General features: G+C 39.5%; 2 protein-coding genes across 3 annotated transcripts; one reads left to right on the top strand and one right to left on the bottom strand.

Moving 5' to 3' along the window:
* Positions 1-726: 726 nt before the first annotated feature.
* Positions 727-10,772, top strand: LOC139935869 (small ribosomal subunit protein uS3). The gene is made up of 6 exons (XM_071930482.1): positions 727-834; positions 1,944-2,168; positions 3,583-3,677; positions 5,800-5,987; positions 7,009-7,296; positions 10,494-10,772. Exons 1-5 carry the CDS (start codon positions 805-807, stop codon positions 7,278-7,280), a joined length of 810 nt encoding a protein of 269 aa, XP_071786583.1. The 5' UTR covers positions 727-804; the 3' UTR covers positions 7,281-7,296; positions 10,494-10,772.
* Positions 10,773-13,608: 2,836 nt separating this feature from the next.
* On the bottom strand, positions 13,609-24,612 carry LOC139935868 (acid-sensing ion channel 1-like). Of its 2 annotated transcripts, none has more exons than XM_071930479.1 (9): positions 24,126-24,612; positions 21,490-21,718; positions 20,763-20,900; positions 18,847-18,996; positions 16,933-17,072; positions 16,322-16,386; positions 15,262-15,424; positions 14,661-14,752; positions 13,609-14,265 (listed from the first exon to the last, which is right to left on the bottom strand). In XM_071930479.1, the coding sequence occupies exons 1-9, from the start codon at positions 24,398-24,400 to the stop codon at positions 14,081-14,083; spliced, it is 1,437 nt and encodes a 478-aa protein (XP_071786580.1). In that variant the 5' UTR covers positions 24,401-24,612; the 3' UTR covers positions 13,609-14,080. The 2 variants fall into 2 exon arrangements, with proteins under 2 accessions (XP_071786580.1, XP_071786581.1); XM_071930480.1 differs by having other exon boundaries at positions 20,763-20,897.
* Positions 24,613-27,768: the final 3,156 nt, after the last annotated feature.

Raw genomic sequence — 27,768 nt, 5'->3', positions numbered from 1 at the left:
TTACCACTACCAGCCAAAATAAATTTATTGCGACTGGTGCCCCACTCAATTTTTGCCCAGCAAAGAAATTTTGTGAAGCAGTATTTTTTGCTTAACAGCTTTATGAAATTTAGCCCAGGTCCTTGCTTCATGGTCCAACATGGTCTCTCACTAATAACATGAAACTCTCCACGAGGCTCAATCGCCATTTTTTCCGAGTTTCACCAACGGCCGAGGCGTAGCATCGGAGACACGGGCGTAATTATTTAGGGCGGGGCTTTACCCCTCCCCGATTATTAAAGACACTGGACACTATTGGTAATTGTCAAAGACCAGTCTTCTCATGGTGTATCTGAACATATGCACACAAAAACAAAACATGTGAAAATTTGAACTCAATTGGTCGTCGAAGTTGCGATATATTGGAAGAAAAACACCCTTGTCACACGAAGTTGTGTGCTTTCAGATGCTTGATTTCGGGACCTCAAAATCTAATAAAGAGGTCTCCAAATCAAATTAGTTGAAAATTACTTCTTTCTCGAAAACTACGTTACTTCAGAGGGAACCGTTTTTCACAATGTTTTATACTATCAACATCTCTTCATTACTATCAGCGAGCACTGACAAAGATAGGCTACTCACTCATTATTGTTTTGCGCCGCGCTTAATTGTAGTAGCGCCCCCTAGTGTTGGTTTTTAAAAGACTGGCTCCAAGTATCGACTACGTGCAATAACGACGTAATAAAATGGGTTCCAAACTTTTCCACACGAAGGCATGAGTGTGTTGGTGACATCCGGGTTCTTTCTTTACTCCCGTGTATCAACATGGCGGCTCAAATCTCAAAAAAGAGGAAGGTAAAAATGATCATAAAATACATTTTCAGATTGAAAAGGGCATAAATAAGAATAGTGATAGAAACATGAACTATCGGAGCAATAATTTAATTTCAAAAAGTTGAGTGATGGCTAATAGAACCGGTGATTTTAGTCGATGATCAACTCGGGTTCTTTTAACATGTATGCCTAGATATGCTGTCTACTCCGTTTTACTGTTTAGAGATTGATTAACAGAATGCTTAATAACAATACTTTGCTTTATTTTGAGTCTCGGTTTCGCTTCAACACTAAAACACTAATTATTTTATGTTACACATGAAGCATACATTTCAGGCGTGCTATTTGATTAAATTTAAAATAGACTTGTTTGCATGGTTTGGGATTTGGCTCCATCCACTCGATTTTTAATTAGGCAACAAAATGGCGCAACTCTCATTCTCGACCTGTCTATATGGCCAATCATTGGCATCGTGATTCAATATTAATATGCACGACTCGACTGGGGTCCTCAATCCAAAACAGCCGCGCAGCCCTCGGTAAACATTGCCGGAGCAACTTAAGTAAGCATTATGACTGTAAATATCTTTTTAAAATGTTATTTATTTGCATCCAAAGCATACAAGTCAAGGCTCAAGTCAAGCTTAAACTAGAGCTTTTTGATCACATTTATCTGGTTAAACACCACTTTTAAAAATGTAAAGGGCAGTTATGAGTTAACTGTGTAATTAACCGTCACAGGCTTACTCTAGCTAGCTGCAATGATCATAACCCTCCATCCTCCTGACAATCATTGATGATCAAATTTTGTTCTTGGAATCATGATTTTTGAAAGTGGTAAAAATTGGGCAAATCAGGTGACTAGTCTGTCAACATTGGTCGAATTTGCACTTACGGTCGAATCTTTTGCATGCTCACTCGTGAAACCCTCCGATCTCTGACCATAGGGAGGATTGCAGCTTACAATTTATTTTTAATCCTGATCTATCCTCAAAATTGTGTACATAGCCATAGTGGGAACTATTAGGCCTAAGCGGTTAATGGGAAGTCATAAGTTCCGCTTAACCATTCAGTGAAATAAAAATAGATGCCCAACCCTAAATAAAGCCTAATAATTTGTTGATTTCCAGTTCGTAGCTGACGGAGTGTTCAAGGCTGAGTTGAATGAGTTCCTTACTCGTGAGCTAGCTGAGGATGGCTACAGCGGCGTGGAAGTGCGTGTGACGCCCACCCGTACCGAGATCATCATCATGGCCACCAGGACCCAGAACGTGTTGGGTGAGAAAGGTCGTCGCATCAGGGAACTGACTGCTGTCGTGCAGAAACGTTTCAACTTTGCTGAGGGAACTGTCGAGGTCAGTAGCTAAAAAAGTTTTGGGAATTAGTTTCCTAAAGCGGTGGGTGGGGGGGGGGGGGGGGCTGTAAGCCTGGGCTACTAGTGCAACTAGTGTCAAAGTCGTGACTAATGATTGCTTATGTGTCTACTGTAATTCACTTACTCAATTAATTGTGCTGCCACTGCTACTTCAAAAATAGTCCAGACTTCCTGATTGGTGAAACAATTGTCGCTCAGGACTATTCACAATTTACTTGTGAAACACAATCAGAAATCAGTGACACAATCCTTCAATACTTTCAGCTTTAATTTTGCTATATTGCGCCAGCCGCAATGCATCTTGGGAAAACATTAGTCCCGACAGGTGTCGAAGTCGCAACTATTTGAGGCGCGACTAGTCGAGAAGTAAGTTTCACTAGTCTCCCAGGCTTAGGGGGCAGGGCTCTAAATTAACTCTGGACCCAGGGCTAGTGATTTTAGATTCGGGCCAGTGAACTAAAGACTGGACAAAAGTCCGGTAATCTTTATGTTTATCAGTTGAATAATAATTGTGTAATATCTTTGTGAACAAATATTGGCTAAGAATCTGATATATCTTTCAATTCTGTTGAGTGTTGAAGATCACGTACACATAAAGACAAATTTAATAGAACCTTGTTTAACTCATTTTCGTTTCTCTGACGATCATTGTAAATTATTTTAATTTTGTGTGCATATTTTAATGTTGTGGTTTTTCATGTCCCCCCTGATTGAATGTGCTTTTTACTAATAATAATAAGACTTACTGTGTAATATTTTGTGTGTGCTTTGTATGTTTCTTGATTTCCATAATGCCTCTTTGTTTGATCAATTCATGCTTGTGTGTGTTTGCAAGATGTAAAGTGAAGCAAACCTATTGTCTACATTACAGTCAGTGTTGACTTGCATTGACAGTAATTTGCTTTAAAGTCAATATCTGTTTGTTTTTTTTAAGTTGATGTATACTTATTTGTAACTTTGCATGAGAATGTTTATTTTTAATGTCAGTTGATTTTAATGCTTGTGACTTTACCCTTTTAACAAAATTTGACAATTCCAACTTTGTATTTGTGTATTTCTATTGCATTTTTACATTTGTATTCCCTGTATATTTTCCTTTCATTTGACATTTGGTCAACAAACGCGTTTTAAGAATAAATTATTAGGCCTAATGTATGAATGAAATAAGTCGATTTTAAAATTAGTGTAAATTTTTCCTTTGACTTGCTTTTCTATTGAATTACCACAATTATTTCATGACATAACAATAATTTTTAATCGATAGATGGACTATGATAATAATTTGAAGGGAATGAAGAGTGACGTCCGCAGTTTCATAATGCAGACATTACTCTTCATTCTAATCCAGTCTGCTTGATTGTAATTCGTCTTATTGACTTTCTTATCCCTCATAGCTGTACGCTGAGAAGGTTGCCACCCGTGGTCTGTGCGCCATCGCACAGTGTGAGTCACTTCGCTACAAGCTCATCGGTGGTCTTGCTGTCAGAAGGTATATTATTTTATTTCTTGTAGTTGTGAAAAGAACCATAACTGCACCCCAGATCCTTACCCTTAAGCCCGGTTCATACTTCCTGGGAATGGGAAGCGAATTTTGATGTGTCATAGCTGATTCACGGGAGTTGGAACACAGTTCAATTGTTGCAAACTATTGTTGCGTATATGTGACGTCAAAATTTGCAGCGAATTTTTCGAAGGAGTTGAACACAGTGATCCGGTCAATGAGTACGTCGACACAGTTCAACTGTTGCGTATTATTTGTAGCGAATTTATGATGTCAAAGTTTGTATCGCATGAAGTATGATCCAGGCTTAAATCCTGTGTGCTCTAGGACTTCCTAACTGTTACCAATTCTTTCGAATAACATACTCTAATTTGCAGGCATGCAACTCTTCCGCGTTTCCGCGGAATTCCGCGTTTTTAAAAATATGATTAGCGCTAAAAAAAAGACATTCCGCGGTTAGCGCGATCTTAAGACAAATACAACAATGCATCGTAATGCATGGTCTGGCCTCTGCCTCGGTACGCAATCCATTCTACTGCATGGTCAATCTAAAGCCCACAGCAAGCAACGCATACGTTTACACACTGCGTGCGGTCATTAATAGCCGTGTTTACGGTCGAAAAATCTGGAACAGTGGAACGCACCCCGTGGCGCGGGCGAGTTGTGTGCTAAACCAAGTTATTATACAGCCTTGAAATGAGTCTAAAGTCGTGTCTTCGTCTGGTCCCGCTGTTTTGCAATAGTATACACGTGTTGTACATGTATGTGTGTGTGAGTTAGTTACCAAACGTACATGTATACTGTGTGCTTGTCTCACATTGCGTTACGAAACAGTCGCATCTTCAAACGTCCGTCAAAATGACATCCAAATAAAAATTATATTTTAGAGCGGGACCGAGTGGTACCTGGCCAAATTAAAGCCATAGATAAAGGAGTAAAAAATACCCGGAAGTGGTTCTGGTTGGGAAAAAAAAGACGTAGATGGTAAACTGCTCTCCGAAACCGTCCGGAAAGTGGACAAGCCAGGAATGGCATATTGTGTGGTGTGCAAGAGGGAGATTTAACGACTGCAAGCGGGGACAAGTGGCTCGCACCGACCATTGTAAGGTGGCAAAGCATCGGGAGTTGATTAAGTTGAGGAAAAGTAACTATTGTTTCCCAGGTAGTTATGAAATTTGCATAAAATTATTATTCTTCCCCCCCCAAAAAAAAAAAAAAAAGATTTTTTTTTTTTTTTTTTTTTTTTTTTTTTTTTTCTATTTTGGAGGGGGGGGGGAATAATAATTTTATGCAAATTTCATAATTATCTGGACAACAATAGTTAGTTTTCCTCAACTTAATTACGGTGCATACATAGGCAAGGTGTTTTTTCCATGTTATTTTAGTTGTATAAAACACTCCACTTTGTCTTACATGCTAACAATGAACCTAAGAGCATAAAAAACCTCAACACTTTTTAGGGTACCATTGTGGGTCTCGAAAAGTTTCCTCTTTTTTTTCATCGGGCAGTTGCATGCCTGAATTTGTTTAGGGGGGTTTAGGTGCTGTCGAAATGAAACCCTGCACAAATAAAGTTAAGAAAACTTAAAAAAAGTTGATTATTTGACACTGGAATTTACTGTCTTCTTTCAAGAAATGTTGCATGGTGCCGTGTTTGTTGAGCAAGACTATGCCCTTAAAAAGGTTTTTGAACTACCATGCGGTGCTAGGGTCTAGGTACTTTTTGTTACACAAACATAATGTCCACAGATTTACATTAAACTTACACCGTTTGAAGATAGTGATAGTAGCAAGTTTACCTTAAAATATTAGTTGCTGAGGTTCTGTAGTTTTTTGAGAAATGAGTAAAACAATGTTATGAAAATACGATTTACATGCTGAAATAGTTTTTCGTCTCCTGAGACAACAATTTTTGTAATGGCTTGTTTTACTCATTTCTCAAAAACTACAGCAACTCGGCAAGTAATATTTATTATTTGGCAAAAGCTAGTATTGTTAATTATTATTTAGATGTTTGTTTGTTTGTTGAACGGTTATCTTTAAATAAATTTTGAAAAAAAAGTAAAGTTCTGTTAGTGATTCAAAAGTTTATGTCCGTTGTCTTTGGCAGGGCGTGTTACGGTGTACTGCGTTTCATCATGGAGAGCAACGCCAAAGGTTGCGAGGTCGTCGTATCTGGAAAGCTGAGAGGTCAACGTGCCAAGTCCATGAAGTTTGTAGATGGTTTGATGATCCACAGTGGTGATCCGGTCAATGAGTACGTCGACACTGCCATCAGGCACGTCATGCTCAGGCAGGGTAAGTTGACAAAACACTTATTTGGGGTAAACTATACCATTTTAAGCCCAAGTACAGGCATGATAATGTTCAGGAGTTTTCTAGATTTCCAGATGTTTCACTTCAAAATAAGTGGTCTGGGGTATACATAATAATACATGTATATTTTGCTAATCTCTCGTCTTAAAGCGACGCATTGCTTTGGATCGGACGAGTTGGTCTAAAAAAAGCGTTTGAAACCGTTTGTTATGAAATACATATGGTTAGAAAGATGTTTTAAAAGTAGAATATAATGATCCACACAAGTATCACTCAAAAATGCACGGTTTTCATTTTACGTCGCGAACTAACACGGTCGGCCAGTTATGGGAGTCGACCATTTCTGGGAGTCAAAAATTTGACTCCCATAAATGGCCAACGGTGTTAGACGACGAGGTAAAAAGAAAACCACGCAATTTCGAGGCATATTTGTGTAGGTCATTGTATTCTACTTTTACAACATCTTTCTAACCATATCGATTTTATAACAAATGGTTACAGAGCGCTTTTCAAAGACCAACTTGACCGATCCAAGGCAACAAGTTCCTTTAAAACAAACAGTTTACCCGTGTATCCATTCATAAAATCGTGTATCCATTCATAAAATCGTGAATCCAACATGCTGTTCGTGAAAAAAAAAACAGCATGGTTTTCATGTGCATCGCGTATGCAGCAAGATCAATGAAAATGTGTAAACTTCTCTCATTCCTCGCTTCAATCATGGTGCTGTTTATTAATAATGTTTGCTGCAGCAAAGGAACATCTGTGGAGACTTTGAAAACTCTACTGACGACAATGCAATGTGTTTTGTATTTGTCTGCGCATTGTTAGACTTTTCTATCAGTTATCAGTACTCTGCTGTGGTGCCCTTTGCAAGTTTTCAATACTAAATTACATTTTCCAGATGAAAGTGCCCCTTACTAGAGGAAAATAGCTGCAACCCTTCAAGAGTGATATTCAAGGCCTGTTCATTTATCTATTTGATTTATTTGTCTACTTCCAGGGGTGCTCGGAATCAAGGTCAAGATTATGCTCCCGTGGGATGCCACCGGTAAGAGCGGTCCCAAGCGCCCCCTCCCCGATGCCGTCAGCGTTGTGGAGCCCAAGGATGAGGAGATCCCCGCCCAGCCGTACTCTGAGCAGAAGGGAGTCAAGCCCATTGAACCAGTTGCTCCTGGCCAGCCCCAACAACAGGTCCCCGTAGCGGGACCAATGGGCGCTGGAGTGGCTCCTGTGCCACAGCAGCAACAGCAGCCAGCACCACAGATGGCATAGATGAGGAATCAGAGAGGTGAGGGGCAATTCTGAATAGACCCTATTCACAATTTGCAGTGAATATACACGCGCGTCTCCTGTCCGCTATTTTGTGTGTCAAAACATGCACAAAAGGAATGGACTCCCCCAAAAGGCAGAAAATGGTAGACGTGCATTGTTAGGAGGTGCGTAAACACATTTACAATCCTTTTGTACACGTTTTGACGCACAAAATGGCGGTCAAGAGATGAGCATGTACATGCCCTGCGCTTTGTGAATAGGCTCTATAGTCAATGTGAAAGGCACTGAACATCTAAAGTAATTGTCAAAGACCAGTAATCTCACTTGGTGTATCCCAACATATATGCATAAAATTGAACAAATCTGTGAAATTTGGTCTCAATTGGTTATTAAAGTTGCAAGAGATTATTGAACGGAAAAACACCCTCGTGCACAAATTTGTGTGCTTTCAATTAACTTTAAAAGGCTTTGGGGCGAGAAATAACCTATGTTACTTCAGAGGGAGCCATTTGCCACAATGTTTTATACATGACGATGTACTATCAACAGCTCTCCATTGCTCAGTACGATGTTAGTTTTTATGCTTACAATTATTTTGAGCAATGACGAATAGTCTATTTATTTATTTTCTTGTTTTGAGTGACCATCCCTCAAAACCATCCCAAATTTTAGAATTGTGGATCTAAGGCCTCCATGCAGGGGTTGCCCTTAACTTTTTTTTCAACTGGCCAGCAGGACCAGTTGGCTTGATTTTTCACTGGTCCGCCACGTTTTTGGCTGGTCCGTCAATTTTTGTATATTTTTTTTAAACTAAAAGTATACTGTTGTATACCAACTACTCGATTTCCGATCGTCGCTATTTCAAAATTCAACATGAATTGCAACGTCAACTTAACTGCACTGGAAGCCATACTTAATTATGTGTACCAAGTTATTGTGTTCGTAAGGGGGCTCACTAATTTGAGATGTTTTTTCTTTTAAAATATGTAAACAATAATATTATTGAAGTTAATTTAAAAACGGGTCAAATTATTTGTCAGAGCTTAGTGTTTTACTTAACAAAAAAAACACTTTAAAACCGACTGTTAAAAATATCAAATTAACTTTTTATGTATTGCCTTCAAATCTACGGTGGGGAGGGTTACGTGCAATCGCTCAAGTTATTTTATCATGTATAAACATTGCCTATTTGTATTTTTAATAAGTATTCATAAACATAATACATCGTACCGATAACCGAAGTTCCCAAAATCTTCCCACTTTCGTCCAGAAAATTAAACCCACCAAAAGGTAGACATGAAAATAGTTGCAACATCCATGAAGAAGCATATGAATTTTACGGTATTTTTTTTTCAATTATACCAGCGTCTGTTTTGTGAACAAAACTTTCATTTAAAAATAGCAAAAACAACTGCGCCTTTGTTTAACCATGGAGGTATTGCATTCTAGACCCCAAGTCTTTCTTGAAATCAACCCGCAAAAAACCCAAACAACCACGCATTATATTTGACCATAAAACCATGGAGCAAAACTAGATCACCCACCAATCGCCCGCAAAAAACAAGCCCCAAATAACAAAAAAAATTAAGCAAAATCAGGACAGAAGAACCTTACTAAACACAATTAAATACTCCTTTTTGCTCATCCAGAGTATTGTAACTTGGTAATTTTTGTTGAATGAGGCCTCACCGTCTCGCTGGTTTTTCGTAAACACGCTAGACTCTAATTCCCACACCGAAATCTGCTCCGTTGTCGACGACCATGCTGCTGACAGAATGTTTTGCTTTGTGGTCTTTTGTCAAGGCGATTGAAGCTAGTTTTGTAAGCTACTGCGTACTTTCACCAATAGAGGGCGTCTATTCCCACGGTATCGAATATTCTGAAACGCCCTCTAGCGTTCAATGTTTCTTACACTTTTTGCCACACGTGAACTAATACGAAGACTACAAGCCTTTGCGTTGCGTGATGGGATTTTGTGCTGTGTGCACATGTGTATGCGTGATCGTCGGAAGTTTGCCAGTGTTCAGCGGCACTTCGAGTGATTTTTTTTACGATTTATCCAAACCTTAAGTGAATGTTTTTACGTTTTATTCGAGCCTAAAAATATTTTTAAAATAGTCATAGTTCTGTAGTACCGCTGCCGATATTTTTGACTGGTCAGCCGGACCAGTTGGCAAAGGGTTTCAGCTGGTCCGACGCGATTTCTACTGGCATTTGGCCAGCGGACCAGCGTTAATGTCGAAACCTGCCATGATAATTTGTTTTTTGATGATTTTTCCTAGATTAAACAAACAACTTTGTAATGAAGTTGATAATCTTGGCCCTCCGGGTATTTTTTCTTAATTCTTGTTCCTTTTGTTCCACCCATCAATAATAACAAAATTAAAAAACTCTGAATAAGGCCTACCCCTAAGAAAGTTAATTTAACCCTTACGGTAAACAAACACTAATTGACCACTCAAACATGAAACACAAGAGCATGCTTGATGCTTGGTTCATAATCCAATTTTACCAACTCTTTTATCAGCCCGAAGATGTCAATTTCCTTACTTAATTCATTCCCTTTCATGTGAAACAAGTCTAAACAAAACTGGTCAAAAAATACAGAGCCAGTTTCTTGATCATATTTTTCTGTGTGTAATTTGTAAAGCCTGGTTCATACTTGCAAAGCCAAGTTTGATGTCACAGCTCAACTGTTTCGAATTATTCAGTGCGAATCTGTGATGTCAAAATGCTTATTGCATTTGCAGGAAGTATGAACCAGGCTTAACCTCTATCAATCTCCAGTGCACGAGCATCTAGCACTCCTTCCTTCCACCCGTTTCAGACAGGTGCTCCAGAGTCGCGCCAAACCTGATTCTAAATCAAGTACATGAAAAGTTCTACTTCTGAAACAGTTATGAGCGACTGGACGCACTAGAAGTCCAAATATCGACTGTTGCAGACATTCGGAACAACTAGAGCTTCTTGGTTTCAGACGTCGATCTTGTCATGAGCCAAATCTAATGCAAATGTTATGATGTTCAGTTCGCCAGTCTAAAACCAAAACTTATTTGGGTTGACCTAGAGTCGCTCGTAATCTATTTGATTCTGCGCGACTCTGGCAAGCCTGTCTGAAACGACTGTTCGTTGTTTTGGCAGTTTCTGTTACAACCCACAAACCTCTTGTTTAATCTCAATTGTTTGTTCTTTCTGTTTTTGTGTGTGATTCAGATGCAAGTAAAACCAACAGAATGACATGAGTCGACCATTTTAAAGCAAGATAACCCTCCATCAAGTTACAACACTACTGCATTGATAAACCACTACCCGTATCAAAGCAACACTACTGTAATGATAAACTATGAATATTTTCCTCTATTGACGGACTAGTAAAGGTAATGTTTTGCACACCTCCCTACTGGTCTGAAATATTGACTGACTACATGATAGAGATGAGCCGCTGAATGGCAAGCTATGTTCAATAAAGTAACTGGTTAATGTCTCAGTGAATTCTTGGTCTCCTGTGTTATTATTTGGTGTGATAGTGTCGTGGCCAAGTGGTTAACAGCACTGTATTCAATCTCTGGTGTTTCTGATCAGCAGAGTGTGGGTTCGAGCCCCAGTCGTGACACTTGTGTCCTTAAGCAAGATGTAAACCATTGGGACATAAAACTGTTGGTCCCGTTTGTTCTGTAACTCTCGTTAAAGACACTGGATACTATTGGTAGTTGTCAAAGGCCAGTCTTCTCACTTGGTGTATCTCAACAAATTCACAAATCAACAAACCTGTGAAAATTTGAGCTCATTTGGTCGGAAAAACAACCTTGTCACATGAAGTTGTGTGCTTTCAGATGCTTGATTTCGAGACCTCAAAATCTATTTCTGAGGTCTCGAAATCAAATTCGTGGAAAATTACTTCTTTCTCGAAAACTACATACTTCAGATGGAGCCGTTTCTCCCCATAACTCGTTGCCAAGTAAGGTTTTATGCTAATAATTATTTTGAGTAATTACCAATAGTGTCCACTGCCTTTAAAAAACCCAGTGCACTTATTGGGTGTTCCAGGCTGGATTTGCAGCATATTGTGCCACAGCACCTTGTTAACCATTACATGGTGCTTATGATTAGGTCTTATATCTCAAACTTCGTCCCACTCGCCTTGCAGTGAATACCTGGCGCTTTGTATCCTTTGTGTGTTATAAATACGTTTACAGGCCTGATACTTCACAGAGGCAACAAAGGCGATTGATTGCCTCCATGTCCCCTGGTCATTGCCTTGGTGCCCTTGAAATGCTCCAGTACTAATTTGCAATTTCATCATAGGGTGCCCTTTACCAAGAAGAAAATGCCTTGGTGCCCTTGCACTTTCAAAAACGAAGCATGCAGGCCTGCGGTTATTATTATTATTATTTATTAATATATAATTAGTAAGATAAGGCTTGAGGGATTATCCAATATCCACTAAAGCCATGTTCCCTTTGGAGTTTTTTTGTTGAAGTACCGCGACTGTTCTGCAGATCGACAAAAAGTAATTAAATCCTTTGAGTTAACCATATACCTGCAAAATCGACAAGGTTTTTTTTAGGTAGCAAAGTTTTTTATGCATACATGATTTTGGGAAAAAAGGACTCGATGAGATCGATGACACGATTGGAAACAGAGCTGCTTACCACATACATTTAATAATTTTAGAGATCGATAAAAATTCGCGAATATAGTACAAATACAATAAATAGATTTTAAAAGGTCGGTATAAGAAATGTCATGCAATAAAACTAGATCAGAAGTTACTTTGAACAATTCAGCGTTATGAAGTAACATATATCAGAAAGAGTACAAAATTAAGAATCAACCTTAATAAAAAAAAAATCGCACAGAGCTTGGGGAAAGTACTGAGTTCTGGTATACAGTGCTTACTTAAATATCTGTGTTTTAATATGGGCAAAAACCAAAATTAATATTTTTTATCAGGTGTGAAAATTTACTTCTAGTAAATCGTTTGCAGTAGCCGCGACACTGCTAAAAGATAGGATTCTAACTGCCTCTAGCCACCGGTCAATCTCGTTAGTCTAGTTGGTGTGGCACTGCTCTAGAATTGCAAAGGTCGTGGGTTCGAATCCGACTCAGTAATATGCCTATGATATTTTTTTCCTCAAAGAACTTGGGAAAGTACTGAGTATACAGTGCTAACGCACACCGTTTACCATAGAGCAAGGACGTTTGTACAATGTATATGGGTAAAAACCAAAATGAATATTCTTTATCCCTGATGCAAATTTAACATCTACTAAATGTTTAGGATTTAACAAGAAAATCATTTTGCCAATGGTAAATTATGATGTGGTATGAAGTTGTAGGTACGACTTGGTCTAATCCTTAAATGTCTCGTGCGAAGGGTCAGGGTCAGGAATTGTGTCCTCGTTGGATGGGCTGCTTTTCGTGGTAAAAAATCTTTTCAGTAATTTTGATAGAAGCCCCCGCCCCTAGTCGATTTGTTTAACTAGTTTCTCGCCGTTGGTGGCGCCCTGCATGGTTCCCAGTAAAGACCAGCGAGTGACACTAAATGGTTTCTATTTCACGTTTTTAAACAATTTGTATTGAGTTTTAAGAGTAATCATTATACACACTCGTTCTTTTCTAAAGAACAATAATGTTAATTTCGTTTATCTTTTAAAATTTCAGTTTGTGGGTCAGCGAATTTTTGACCATTCTCTTTTCTTGTTATAATGTTGGCCTTCAACAGGGAGAGAACGCATTATATTTTCTGAGGGTAGAACTCTCAAAATGGAGTATGGCTCTCAAAGTAATCCTAAAGTTTGTCATCTGGATATACTTTTAGAGTCTCCTTGAAAAATCCAGGCCTAATACTTCACACGGAGGCATTGAAGGCGATTGCCTTCATGCCCCCTGATCATTGCCTTGGTGCCCTGGAAATGCTCTAGTAGAAATTTACAATGTCCTCATAGAGTGCCTTTTACCAAGAAGAAACTGCCTTGGTGCCCTCGCCCTTTCTAAAACTAAGCATACATGCCTGAGTTTCTATTAGGTTGATATGAAGGCACCATAGAGAAAGGACCCATGTCGAAAAGATAATACTTTTGAGTGACGGAGGCATCATGATTGTAACTTACAGTGTTGATGTACTTTATTGCACTAAGCTATTATTATTAAATTGTATAAGAACTACCCTTAACAAATAAATTGCAGGAGATTTTTTTAAAGGTATTATATACTCTGATGATATTCAACCAGAACATCAATGGATTTGACCTTTTGACTTGCACAAGAAAGTCTTGTTTTGTTCGGACCCTTTTGGTTTTGATGCAGTAACGTTTCAAATTTAGCTGTGAACAGCTGAAATGAGTGGATTTTACACTGTTTTGTTGTGAGTGTTCGAGACTTCTCATTCCCCCCGACTTATATGAGGACTCTAGGTCCATCAATTGAAAAACGAGTGCATTGCAAAACTGAATTTGACATCCGGAGGGACCCCCCCCCCCCCGAGTTATTGAGAGTGTCGACCTTGTTGAGCTTTCTCTTCTTTGCTAGGTGTACCATACAACGTATACTGTACAAGCACAACACAAAACACTAATGAAAAATGATGAGGTTAATTACGTTTGTGTTTAAAATTAAAAAATACAGTAAGAGCGATTAGTCCGAGTATGGTCCAATCACGACCGGTGTGACAGGAGATGCTGTCCCCCACACGGCGAACTGTGTACAAACTTCTTCTGATAGCGCCCTCTTTTGAATCATCCTCATTCCGCCCATGTTCATTTCCCCATGTGGACAGAATCTCCGGAGGCTAGATTTCCCTAGGACACCGGTCCCTCGTGTCCCTTCTCTGCCATGCCCTGAATGTTAATAACATCATCCCGAGACGGCTTGATCTTGTTGGTGCACATTAGGACACGCACTTTACGGGCAATGTAGAAGATAATCTCTGCCAAGGTGATGAAACTTGCCCCGACGAACAGGCCAAGTTGACCGCCAACGTCACCTACAAACGTTAATGACATGTCAAACATTATAGCTGAGACGTGCTGTGTACCATAGTTGCATACCAAGACATCAATGATGAGCACAACAGCAACAATAATCATCATCAACAACAACAACATCAACAACATCAATGATGGTGAGCACAACAACAACATCAACAACAACTTCAACCATAACACCAATAATAAGAGTGCAACGTCAACAGCATCAACAACGACGACGACGACGACAACAACAATGACATAAGCGATAACGACTACAAACTGCAGCGGAAAAAACATCAACAACAACAACAACAACAATGACATAAGCGATAACGACTACAAACTGCAGCGGAAAAAACATCAACAAAAACAGCATGGAGGCATCAGCAGCAATCACAACAATACTTACTTATGAGAGCTGACGTGGTAATAGCCTGTGACTGTTTGTAGACTTGATAGTTCATCGTATCGTAATAGATGTCAATCATCATGCAGTTATCTCTGTTGATTACAACAAATATGAAATAAGTTGTGTATTTTGCTCAAAATGTACAATATTTTGTGGGTACATTTCATCGCATTTTTTTATGGGAAGACTTCTGCTAGAGTGGAAATATTCTTGGGTCAGTTCCTGTTTATTACGCAGGAACCAATTTCATAAAGCTGTTTAGTAGAAAAATGAAAATACTGCTTAACAAATTATTTGCGCCAGTCCCAACAATGTAAACGTAATGGAATGTTGTTGGCTGGCAACCTGTTTTTGCTAAGCAATAATACTCTGTGCTTAGCAAGTTTTTGTGCTTAACGGCTTTATGAAATTGTGTCCTGCAGCACAGACAAATCTTGCTTAGCAGAGACACGTTTATACCAGCCAACATTCCACAAAGTTTACATTGTTGCGATTGGTACCCCATTCGTTTTTCACTCAGCAAAGAAATTTGCTTAGCAGTATTTTCTGCAAAACAGCTTTGTGGTGAAATTATGGCCAGTTCCTTGGGTTCCTGACTCACCGTATGTAATACTCGCTTATATAATCAAATTTATACAAATTCGCAAAGTCCCAGGCGACGTTCTTGTTTGGTAGCCTGGCTGTTGATAGGGCTGTACTGTACTCGGTGTAGTTGCAGGGTATCGGACAATCACACTGAGCAATCTCACCAGATTTCATTTTCACTATAGAAACATCAGAAGGACAAAGGAGAGCATCTTGTTAAAGGAACACGTTGCCTTGGATCGGTCGAGTTGGTCTATAAAAAGCGTTTGTAACCGTTTTGTTATAAAATGCACATGGTTAGAAAGATGTTGTAAAAGTAGAATCCACACAAACATGCCTCGAAATTGCACGGTTTCTTTTTACCTCGTCGACTAGCACGGTCGGCCATTTATGTGAGTAAAATTTTTGACTCCCATAAATGGCCAACCATGTTAGTTCGCAAAGTAAAAGGAAAACCACGCAATTTCGAGGCAAATTTGTGTGGATCACTGTATTCTACTTTTAAAACATCTCTCCAATCATATGCATTTTATAACAAACGGTTACAAACGCTTTTTATAGACCAACTCGTCCGATCCAAGGCAACGTGTTCCTTTAAGAACTTGTGGGAATGATTTGATTGTACTCATATCGTGTACGTACACGATACATCCAAATTTATCGTGTACGTACACGATAAGAGAGAATTGTTTTTATTCATGTGGCGGCAATATGCTTCCGTAAAATTCAGTGCAACAAAAACGAAGTTTATATAATTTGAGGCATTGCATGGTTAGGTATCAGTACATATTCGGTTTGCGGTAACACCATGTATGACGTATCAAGATGTGTTTACTTGCCAGGTAGAGTTTGTTCTTTAGAGAACTGTTTTTCTTTATTCTACTACCGTAACCGCGGAGTAGATTTATCGGATGTTCGGGAGACTTCTCAGTTCTGAAAAGAACTGTCCTACTTTTTGAACTACTACCCGGGCAGAAGGTATATAAAATTGGCTGGGACTACTACTTTAGCTTATATTAGCTGTTAAAAAAAAGGAATTGATCATCAGTAAAATAGTTAATAGGTGTTTTACATACTTAACGTCGGAGTTGCACAGTCTTCCACAGCTTCGGGCAAACACTCCGGAGCGTCGCCTGGGTGCCTAAGAACATTAAAAGAAAAACAAAACAATAATCGGAACATAATTATCTGTTCCTCAAAATACCATTTCTTCCCCTCATAAATGAAAACTACAATTTCTATAATAATATAACGTTTTCTTCCACTGAGCTGAATCCTCATTCATTTTTAAGGGTAATTTTTTTCCTAACCGAGCTTTTTGTGTAAACAAGGAAAAACGCCTTGAGTTTTGCTTGGTATGAAACTTTGCTATCCTTAGCAAACTTGTCTGCTTCAGTAAGCAGATAAAAATTGCTAACCGTTTAAGCAGCGCTGTGAAATTGGGCCATGGGTCCAATTTCATAAAGCTTTTGAGCAGAAAGTACAGCTCGATTATTAACGAATGTATTTGCTAAGCTAAAAATGAGTGGGGCACCAGTGTATTGTCAACTTAATTGGATGTCGGGTTGTAACCTGTTTTTGCTAAGCAAGATTTCCCTGTGCTAAGGGAGTTTGTGTGCTTACACAGGCTTTATGAAATTTGGCCAAGGTTGCCACTATGCATTCATAACTTTATTTTTAAACCCACCGTACGAGTCTGCATCCGCATTCCTTTTTAATGGCTCTGGCGCGGCATTCGACCGTGCAGCCCTCTAGCGTGTATCCTGGGTAGTACTCGAGCTGTTTGTCTTTGCTACAATCACCCCATGGTGGTTCCAAGTTCAAGTGCTGTCAGGGAAAGTACAATGGGGTTATTGTTGCCGTGAACATTTTTGTATTATAGACGTCCTATATGTTTCATTTAATTTCATTTCATTTTATTAGTATCACATTTCGTGGCCCACAGGCTAAATTGGACGTGATTTACAATAATTAAATAGCAGTAAATAGTAAAAACATTAAGAAAATAGCAAGTAGGATTAAAAAACAAAAAAACATACACAGTACCGGAGGAGGAATACAATAAATAAAACAGACCCACATGTCAAATTGGACGCGATTTACAATAATTAAATAGTATATATTTGTTTTATATAACTGACAATAGATCCTTGTCATTTGATGTATTTTAAAAGTATAACATTATGAAAAATCACACAAATTACTGACAACCAAAATATCATTATAGCGCCGCGTAGCGGCAACAATGCACAAAATATCGGATCACAACCTTTTGCACAGTACAGGTGCTACGTTGTTTTAGCAGAGGCGCGGCGGCGCTGTACTGCGCACAAACATTGGGAACAAGGATGATCCTAACTGTTGAATGGGAAATGCTATTCCCGATGGGCCAATAGGTCTTTTTGATCGCTGGTGCGGATGGGAGTAATAGTGAATGTCACGTGAAGTAAGTTCCACCAATCAAATGACAAGGATCTGTAGGTCAGTTATATAACAAAAAATAGTAAAAACATAAAAAAAATTAGTGTGTTTTGTTCTCTCTAATTATTTTTACATTCCCCGAAATAATTCATTAGCTTGAATTATTATTGAGTTCACTCTTAAACATTTTGTTGTACCCACAATGTTTTGATCCATTCCTGTTATTGGACGACAATTTTTTTTTTTTATAATAAATAAACAAATAGTACTATTAATCAGAAAAAACATATAAAATGAAACGAGTGTTGTATACGAAGCTTAACTTTTATGAACAATCATTGGCCGACTCGATTAATAGGCATGTTGCTCGGGTGGGATTCGAACCCACGACCCTTGCAAGTGCTAACACACATCGGTGTATGGGTAAAAAACCAAATATTCTGTATCCCCGATGCAAATTTAACATCTATTATATCGTTGCTGTACCCGCTGTCAACATATAGGATTCGAACTGCCTCTAGCTGCCGGGCAACCTCGGTAGTCCAGTTGGTAAGACACTGCTCTAGAATTGCAAGGGTCGTGGGTTCAAATCCCACCGAGCAACATGTACCTTGATCATTTACCTCGACTTCGTCTCGGTAAAATTATAAAGAACCATGCCTCGTTGGGTTTAAACCACTAGTTGAAAACCTGTTCACAACACATTGATTCCCTTATGTTTTATTGTCACTTGTAAACAAATATATAATATATATACTTGTACAGTGAAATGCGTTTTGGTTTTTCCTGTCTAAAAAAATGTTATACAAAAATACACACTAAAAATGTATACAAAAAGATAGAGCGTGTGATAGCGTCTTGGGGGGGGGGGGGGGGGGGGTTCTGTGTGGATCATGTGGAGAAATAATCGCAGTCTCAGACTTGAAATCAAGTCTAGGAGTGACGCTACAAATGCACACGCAAACTGTAATAAATAATGGGTGCGTTCGTTTAGCTTCCCTGGGTCGACCCCGGTGTGTGGCGGTTTTTTTTTCTAGGACGAACGTGGGTAATTATCTGCACACGTTCGTCCTGGAAAAAGAAAACGCCACACACCGGGGTCGAAGCTAATCGAACGCACCCAATAGGGTTATACGAGTTACCATGGAACAATAAACTAGCTCTCCATGGAGTTACAAACCTTAATTTGTCTGACAGCGATGAAAGCATGGACACCAGGCGCAATAGCCAGACCTACTGAGTCTACGGCTAGGGTCGGTGTAAGCTGATCGTGAACGAGTAATTTCAACCCTGCCTCCACATTACCATCAATAGTCTCCGTGTACTCAAACTAGTTAATATTCAAGAAACAAAATTAATATTAGTTTCTAATGTTATATAGCGTACGCATGGTGCTTGAACAAAGATAAACACAGGTTTTGAAAGTGGTCTGCAAGGTGCTCTGGCGCAGTCGTCTACCTTTTTGAGCTCCTTACTTAAGATATGTAGGGCCTTTCACACCACATGCTTACGTCCCATCCGAAGGATGAAGCAATAAGGGTTAAGTGTCTTGCTTTGAGGACACAAGAAGTTTCAAGGACTCGGACCCACACTCTGCTAAACAGTAACACCAGAGCTCGAGTATGGTGTGCTTGACTGTCCAGCCTTAACACGCAACTACGACGTAAATAAGCAATGTGGGTTTTTTTTTTTTTTGCTGTGCTACTGTACCCGGTTTTTAACTCACAATGTAAAGCTGTATGTTTTAAATAGATCTTCCTTGTAGCATTTTTGTCTTGTTTGTTGTATGTGTACTGTATGGTCTATTCGTCTGTGGGGAAATTTCCTGTGGTGATGTATGTTTAACTTGTGTAGGCCTGCATGTCTGTTTTCTTTTGTTGTGTTTGCTTGTTAGTGTCGTTTTGCTTGTTTGTTTGTTGTGTATTTTGTGAGTTTGTTTGTTTGTTGTTTTACTGCCTGTTACACTGTCATCTGTTGTGTGAGAGTATAATGTTATGTGTTGTTTTTGCTATTAAAGCCATTGGACACTCTCGGTACAGAAAACAAATCACAGATTTACAAATAACTTACAGGGTTTACAGATGGTAATGGTGAAAGACTTCTCTTGAAATATTATTCCATGACATGCTTTACTTTTTGAGAAAACATTAAAACAATATCAATTCTCGATATCGATAATTACGGATTTATTTTAAACACATGTCATGACACGGCGAAACGTGCGGAAACAAGGGAGGGTTTTCCCGTTATTTTCTCCCGACTCCGATGACCGATTGAGCCTAAATTTTCACAGGTTTTCTATTTGATATATAAGTTGTGATACACTATTGTTGCACGCTGTGACGGGGTCCATGGCGTTTTGTACACCCGAGGGGGAAAATGGCACCCGAGGCGAAGCCGAGGGTGCCACTTCCCCCCCTTTGTATAATTGTTATTCCATTTCTCTAAGTTCTGATGTCATCTTCAAACATTATTAAGACGGACTATTCATTGTTTGATAAGCAGACGAACAAGAAACAATTCCCTCGAACCTGCGGTTGTTTCGTACACAGCGCTGGAAATCGACCAACGCCGGGAACGATCAAGGTGATGTACACCGGTGTACATCATCACTTTTCATGTTACCCGGCCCGTCGAGCCATGTAACATACGTTTTTGATGCGCGTCACATGATTGGTTTTCGACCAGTCAAACTTCACAGTTTGTTACCGAGTTATAACAAGAAGTGTTGGTCTTAGACAATACTGTTTACCGAAAGTGTCCAATGGTTTTAAAGGAACACGTTACCTTGGATCGGTTGAGTTGGTCTTTGAAAATCGTATGTAACCGTTTGTTATAAAATGCATATGATTAGAAGGATATTTTAAAAGTAGAATATAATGATCCACACAAGTATCACTCGAAATTGCGTGGTTTTCCCTTTACCTCGTCGACAAACACGGTCTGCCATTAATGGGAGTCAAATTTTGGACTCCCATAAATGGCCGACCGTGTTAATTCGCAAAGTAAAAGGGAAACCACGCAATTTCGATGCAAATAATTTATGTTTGTTTCATGTACTATCCACATGAAAGTGGTGTTGGGTTATGGGCCTACCTCTTGTATGTCGATCATGAGTTGTAGACCATTCCCACTCCCAGACTGGAACTGGGACAAGATCTCCGATTGGTTCTCACTACCGGAGTTGAAGGTCCAACCGTTGCCGAAAGATGTAAATGAATGGGTGAAATTCTTCCAAAGAAAAGTGGAGAAAAAAAAATATTTCACCTAAAACATTTAAATGTCGTTTATTTATTTATTTACTTTTTTTTGCTTGGGGGGGGGGTCATCAATTTATACGCGAGGTACATCTCAGAAGCAATGACAGTACGAACTAAAGATAATTTGCAAAGTGAAACACAATTATACAGAATAAAAACTTAGCAACAAACATACTTCAAAAACATCTGATGCTTATTGATCACTTCAAATTTTGTTTTGGTCAACTGTCTGAAAAGTATGCTAGCTTTGCACACACAAAATTGTGACATCGACATCACCAGCGATTTACCCTTGGTTTCCGATGGTCTACTAGACTTGATGAAGTCGTAGTTAGCTCTGCCTGTTACAAACACATTCTGCCGTTCGTGCAACAGTGCGCGTGGCAGCTCTCCACTGACTCACACACATACTTGGATCGAGATTTGTGTACCGTCCCCGTAACTACACCGCGCTCAACAATTACTGACTTGATTTCAAGACTAATGGTCTACTGGCTGTATGCAGACCGGTGGGGCAGCTGTGCAAATCGGACAGGGCCAGGGCACGGGCACATTAAACTTACATCAGCGCTACAGCTACCATTCTTCCCACGCCAGGAGCAGGCCAGCAAGCTAGGGTTGTCCATAATGAAACCCGTACGTCTTGTGAATGCCCCGTAGCTGAAGTTGTATCTGGAGTCTGGCTCGCTCACGTTGACTCTATCGTCGTATGAGTCGTAGTCGTAATCTGCCGCAGACAGAGCGTACTTCAATTGCCACGACGACTCGTTTGCCAAAGCCGTCTTACGGTATCTGATATTATAGATAGCCGCGTTGGTATGGGAAAAAGAACTACTGGTGGCACTAAAAGGCACTGGACACCAATGGTTACTTTCAAAGACCAATCTTCTCCCACTTGGTGTATCTCAACATATCCATAAAAATAAAAAATCTATAAAAATTTGAGCTCAATTGGTCGCCGAAGTTGCGAGAAAATAATGGGAAAAACACCCTTGTCGCACAATTTGTGTGCGTACAGATACTTGATTTCGTGATTTCGAGACCTCAACTGGGGTCTCGAAATCAATTCCAATATTTTAGTAGGAAATTAAAAAACTACGTTACTTCAGAGAAAGCCGTTTAGTAAGTTTTTATGCTAACAATTGTTTTGAGTAATTACTAATTTATTTATTTATTTATTTATTTTAAATCTTGAGACATACACAATAGTTACAAGTTGTACAGGGGCTGTCAAGGGGCTGTGTAATAGTGTCCAGTGCCTTTAAAGACGTAACTAGTAATGGTAGAAAAAGTTAGCTTTCGTAGCAACAACTACTTCATCTGGAAGTAATCTGATGAAGTTGCATCTGATGAAGTGTTGTTGCTACGAAAGCTCATCAACAGGGCCCAATTTCATAAAGCTGCTTTGAAGCAGAAAATAATGCTGAAAAGATACAATATTGCATATGTGATATGGTATTTGGGGTGGGGGTAACCTTAAAGTCACCTGGAAGTGGTATTTTTTCAAAATAAAGCTTTCGTCACTAATATATGTGTTTTGATGAGTTGAATGTGAATAAACGGTTAACTAAGGTTTTAAAAAATCAGTTCTTAGGTTATTTACAAATTTAAGAGTAGACCCCGACCCGAGAGGGCACTGTTCGTGACGTCAATCGAGGCAGACTTTGCCTGTAATGCGTAGAGTAAACACAATTGCAAAGTACATGTACGGACAAAGTCGTGAGTTTGTACGTTTCAAAAAATGTTTATTTTGCTTTTTTCCGGCAATGCCGACCAGGTGTATTGCTGCTGAATGCAGAAAAACACTTTTTGAAATGTACCAACTCACGACTTGGACGTATATGTACTTTGCATGTGTGTTTACTATACGCATTGCAGGCAACGTCTGCCTTGAATGACGTCACAAAAGGGGTAGGCGGAGTCAGCCCCCCAAACAACTTTATATATTTTTTAAACATATAAATCGTGACAAACAATTACTAAAAAAATTGTTTTATTGTTCGTAAGCATATACTCTTATGTTTGAAAGAAAAACAATTCTATTTCCAGGTGACTTTAATGTGCTAAGCATAAATTTATTGTGCGTAGCTTAAGTTTGTGCTTAAGGAGCTCTGTGTAATTGGGCCCAGATGGACCACATTTGAAAACTTGATAGAACCATTTTTAATATTAATAAAAAAATAGTTATGGTAAAACTGTGCGCTAAACCACCCATAGGGCCGCTCTACATATCCTGCCAAATACATCAGTGGAAACCAAATGCAACAAAATGCAACAAGGGATTTTGTTGCTATGTGCAGGCATGTTTGTGGTAGGACTGATCGAGGTGTTTGCCAAGTGTAGTGGTAACTTGGCTTATAATATATACGGACCATGAACTTTGCCAAATGCAACAAAGTTGATGGCCAAGTTCAAAAATATGCAACACCAATTTGAAGTCCCTTGCCTGCGTAACGCAACAGATTCAGTCAAATAATGACACCCGAGTTGACTGCCGAATGCAACAGATTGCAAACTTTAGTTCCATTTGGTGCGTATTGTTACATTTAGAATGGTTATAGGATTGAGCCCAATTTCATGTCTCTGCTTACCGTGACAATCACTCGGTAGTGTGTTGGGGAAATTTTACATTGCTTCCCTGCTCACCCTTGAAAAAATACGTTTGCCGTAAGCGCAGATTCTTTGCTTACGGTAAGCAGAGCCATGAAGTTTGGCTTGCATGACTGTGTCTGATGGTAAGAGACACCCGGGGCCAAATTTAAATAAACTGTTAAGCTAAAGTTACTGCTTTAACCAATTGCTTCGCTTAGCCACAATAATGTAAACTTAAAGTAACTTTGGCTGGTAACCGTTTTCTGTGCTTATCATGTTTTTTGTGCTTACAGGCTCTATGGAATTGGGCCCTGACTTGGGCCAAATTTCATAGAGCCTGCTGTAAGCACAACATTTTCCTAAGAACAAAATAGTATTGCTTAGCACAGCAGAAACAGGCTATACAGCTCAAATTGCATTGAGTGTGCATTGTTGTGGCAGGTGCCTGACAAACTTTTCGCTTAGCAAAGAAATTTGTTTAGCAGTATTTTGTTTAACAGCTTCCCCCCCCCAAAAAAAATTGGGGGTTGATTCTCTTCCTCACGTTGCTCAAGAAATGAAACACTTTTTACCCCTTTGCAAAATAAACAAAGCTGTATTCACTTACCTGTTGAAATTGCAAATAGTCACTGCTGGAAATCTCAAATCTCCAACATAGTTCACCGATAGTGATGTGGAGGCGTTGTATTCCAAGTAGCTCTTGACTCGATCTATGATCTGAAATGAGCAGACCCCCATACACCCCAACAGGAGGCCCAGCCAGACGAGTTTCACGGCCACTCTCTGGTTGTCGATCACCTGGCCGATGCCGTGTAGGGTCGTTGTGGAGGCGAACTCCCGGTCCAGATCCTGCGATGCTTCGTTGGCTTTGGTATCTTTCATTCTAGTGGTTTCTTATGTTAACTTGAGAACGAATATCACACCATAAAGGTTAACGGTAACACCATGTAATTATAATCTCTAACTGAGTTGGGTTGGTTCTGAAAAAAAAACCGGAAAGTACCCAAGAAAAGGCTATTCGCTGGACGAAATGAAAACTATGCAAAATCACACTCTGCTGGCCACTTTAGGCCTGCTGAAGAAACACAATTGCAACCACAAACGCTTTAACAAAGCTTAACAGTTAGACCTTACTTGTTGATCGAAATATTATACTTGGTGATCTAAAAGATTCTCGCTGATCGAAAAAAAAAAAACCTTCAAAACTATAAACACACTCTCTGCTGGCCACTTTAGGATTCCTGAAAAAAATGTAGTCACAAGCGCGTTAAAGACGTTAGGCTTTACTTGTTGATCGGAATGTGATGTAAAAGATTCGCGCTGAACGAAATAAAAACTACCCGCAGAACAATCCAAACGCTCTCCCCCTCTCTCTCTCTATCTGTCTCTGCTGGCCACTTTGGACCTCCGAGAAAAAAGTTACAAACGCGTCCTATAAAGATTAGAGGCCTACTTGTTGATCGGAACACCCGATGATATATCACCGATAATTGATCACCGTCTCCAGTTCTTAAATCGCTTGTTTGCAGTAGTCAGGTAAAAAAGTGTGGAAGAAGACCCCTTGAAAAAAAGACAAATGTGTAGAAAGTGAAAGCTAAACTTCTAAGTTGTCGTTGATGAAGAGCTCATTGAAAACGCGGTTGTTGATGAGCATTGCAAAATTCCACTAACGACTTAAAGGAACACGTTGCCTTGGATCGGACGAGTTGGTCTATAAAAAGCGTTTGTAACCGGTTTTTTTATAAAATGCATATGGTTGGAAAGATGTTTTAAAAGTAGAATACAATGATCCACACAAGTTTGCCCCGAAATTGTACTGTGCGAACTAACACGGTCGGCCATTTATGGGAGTCAACAATAAATGGCCGACCGTGTTAGTCGACGAGGTAAAAGGAAAACCGTGCAATTTCGAGGCATGTTTGTGTGGATCATTGTATTCTACTTTTACAACATCTTTCTACCCATATGCATTTTATAAAAAACGGTTACAAACGCTTTTTAAAGACCAACTCGACCGATCCAAGGCAGCGTGTTCCTTTAACATCAATCTGGCTTTTCATCGCATGCAGCTTTTAACATTGGAGGAGTTGGTGTTTTTCCGGTGTCTTGGCAACAGTTGACTATAATTAATTTTCAACCTGCACCCACATTCAATTAGCTAAGTGCCTTTAGGTGACGCTAAAAGGCTTACGTGATACGGCAGATCATTCCACCCAAACAAACATCAGATCATCCCAGGTTAGGATGCAGTCATTCTCGAACTTATTTTTCCCAAGAACCGTCATCTGGTGGAACTCACTCCCCGGCAACATCATCACCTCCCCGTCAGTTGAGGTTTTTTAGGGGAGTGGTGACTGCTCACCTCTAAGCAGCAATGAGTCTTTTTACTTGCACCTTGTACAAATTAATGCACCGCTCATGGACAAGTAGTCCCTCGGCTTTACGTCCTGTCTTATGGACCCTACCGAGTATCCAAGTAGAAGTAGAAGTAGGCGCTATTATTAGTAGCATTTTTCCACGCAATAGTATTGCCACTACATAATTTATTAAAACATTTCTCGTACAAATTGTTTGTTTGTGTGCCAACGCCCAGTCATTTGACCTGAATGCGCTGTTACCGAACAAAACTCAATTGAATGGTGGTGTCATCCGAGAGAAAGATAAGGACTTCAGGGGGAGAGCACCACACATATTTATGTATAGGCTATATCATGAAACACTTGGCTTTAAATATTGCACAGCAAAAGTTTACGTTAATATTTTCGATTAGGGGTAAAATTTATTTCAGTTTACGTAAAACACTTACGGTTTCTAAGCTGTATTTATTATCTCGCGTAGTTCGGCCGTCAACTGAATACTATATGGATCCGTCGGCTGCATTTCGCTAAGATAAACCCTGCCCCCAAAATGCACTGAGTCCTGTAGGCCTACCTCTTCCTGCTCTTCAAACAAGCCGGACGAATCTGCAAATTATACGCTTTTAGCAAATTAAACAAGCTGATAGCTCATAATGTGTCAACATCCATTAATATCCGGTCCCCAATTTACTTTGTAATGACATCTACCGTTTGACTGTAAGTGGTTGATAGCTATCCGTCATCTAGTTAATATGCTTTCCATCTTCTTATGGGGGGACAACAGAATCATTGCTTTCATAGATTTCATTGGACAAACGTGCAGTGACGTAAGGTTTCTATGCCTGTGTTATGATAGACTTGATTTCAAGTCTGACTAGACTGCGGTTATTCCTCTGCTAAGCCACGCACACCAAAATTATGCTCACCAGAATAAGGTTACAAGCCGAACTTTCTCTCATCACGTACATTTTGTAATTGGTATATCGCGCATGTTTGCTCAGCAGACAAAATGTTAATCAATATTCTTGGAGTTCTTTCTTCCCACAAAAGTCACACCTTACGTGCGGGGCCCAATTTCATAAAGCTGTTAAGCAGAAAATACTGCTTGACAAATTTCTTCGACAAATAAAACATTATGAGGGCACCAGTTGCAACAATGCAAACTGTATGGAATTTCGGCTGTTAACCAGTTTCTCTTAAGCAAAATTTGTCTGTGCTTAGCAAGTGTTAATAGTTATCTTTTCGAAATTGGGCCCTGCAACCTCATACTGATGAGCTGCCGAGTTGAGAATCAAAAGTATTGATAATTGTAAAATAAATTACACCAAATGTTCAAACAATGTTGAATATACATCGGACAAAAGGCCCTATACTTGACGGTTGGCACTCCATACCAAAAATAGCGCGATTGTTTTTGAGCAGTCTCGCTGGTGTTACTGCGCTGTAGTCGTGTGATAAAATCAGCCCGCGTGTTGACCAGGGAACATTATCGTCTGCACGGTAGAGGCACATTAATCTGGGCGCGTTGTTTGAGAGTTTGACGTTAGTCCTTTATTTAGCAGCGGGTACCGCAACGATTTAAATTCATGTGATTTTCATCAATCGTTTGTTGCAGCTAACGCTGCTAAAATAGGTGAACTGTCTCCAGCTACCGGGCAATCTCGGTGATCTATTGGTTTAGTGACACTGCTCTAGAATTCCAAATGTAAAGAAAAATCATTCAGTATAAACAACGGTTGATTTCGGTTGCAACGTCTGCCAACAAGAATAAACTCAGGCCATTTACATGTACTTGTAACGTTGGCACGCCATACCAAAACAGCCCCGATTGTTTTTGAGCAGTTTCGTTGGTGTTACTGCGCTGTATGCGTGTAATAAAATAAGCACGTGTGT

This window comes from Asterias amurensis, chromosome 4 (assembly GCF_032118995.1).
Source record: "Asterias amurensis chromosome 4, ASM3211899v1".
NCBI classification, from domain to species: Eukaryota; Metazoa; Echinodermata; class Asteroidea; order Forcipulatida; family Asteriidae; genus Asterias; species Asterias amurensis.
This window is presented reverse-complemented; position numbering and strand designations above follow the sequence as displayed.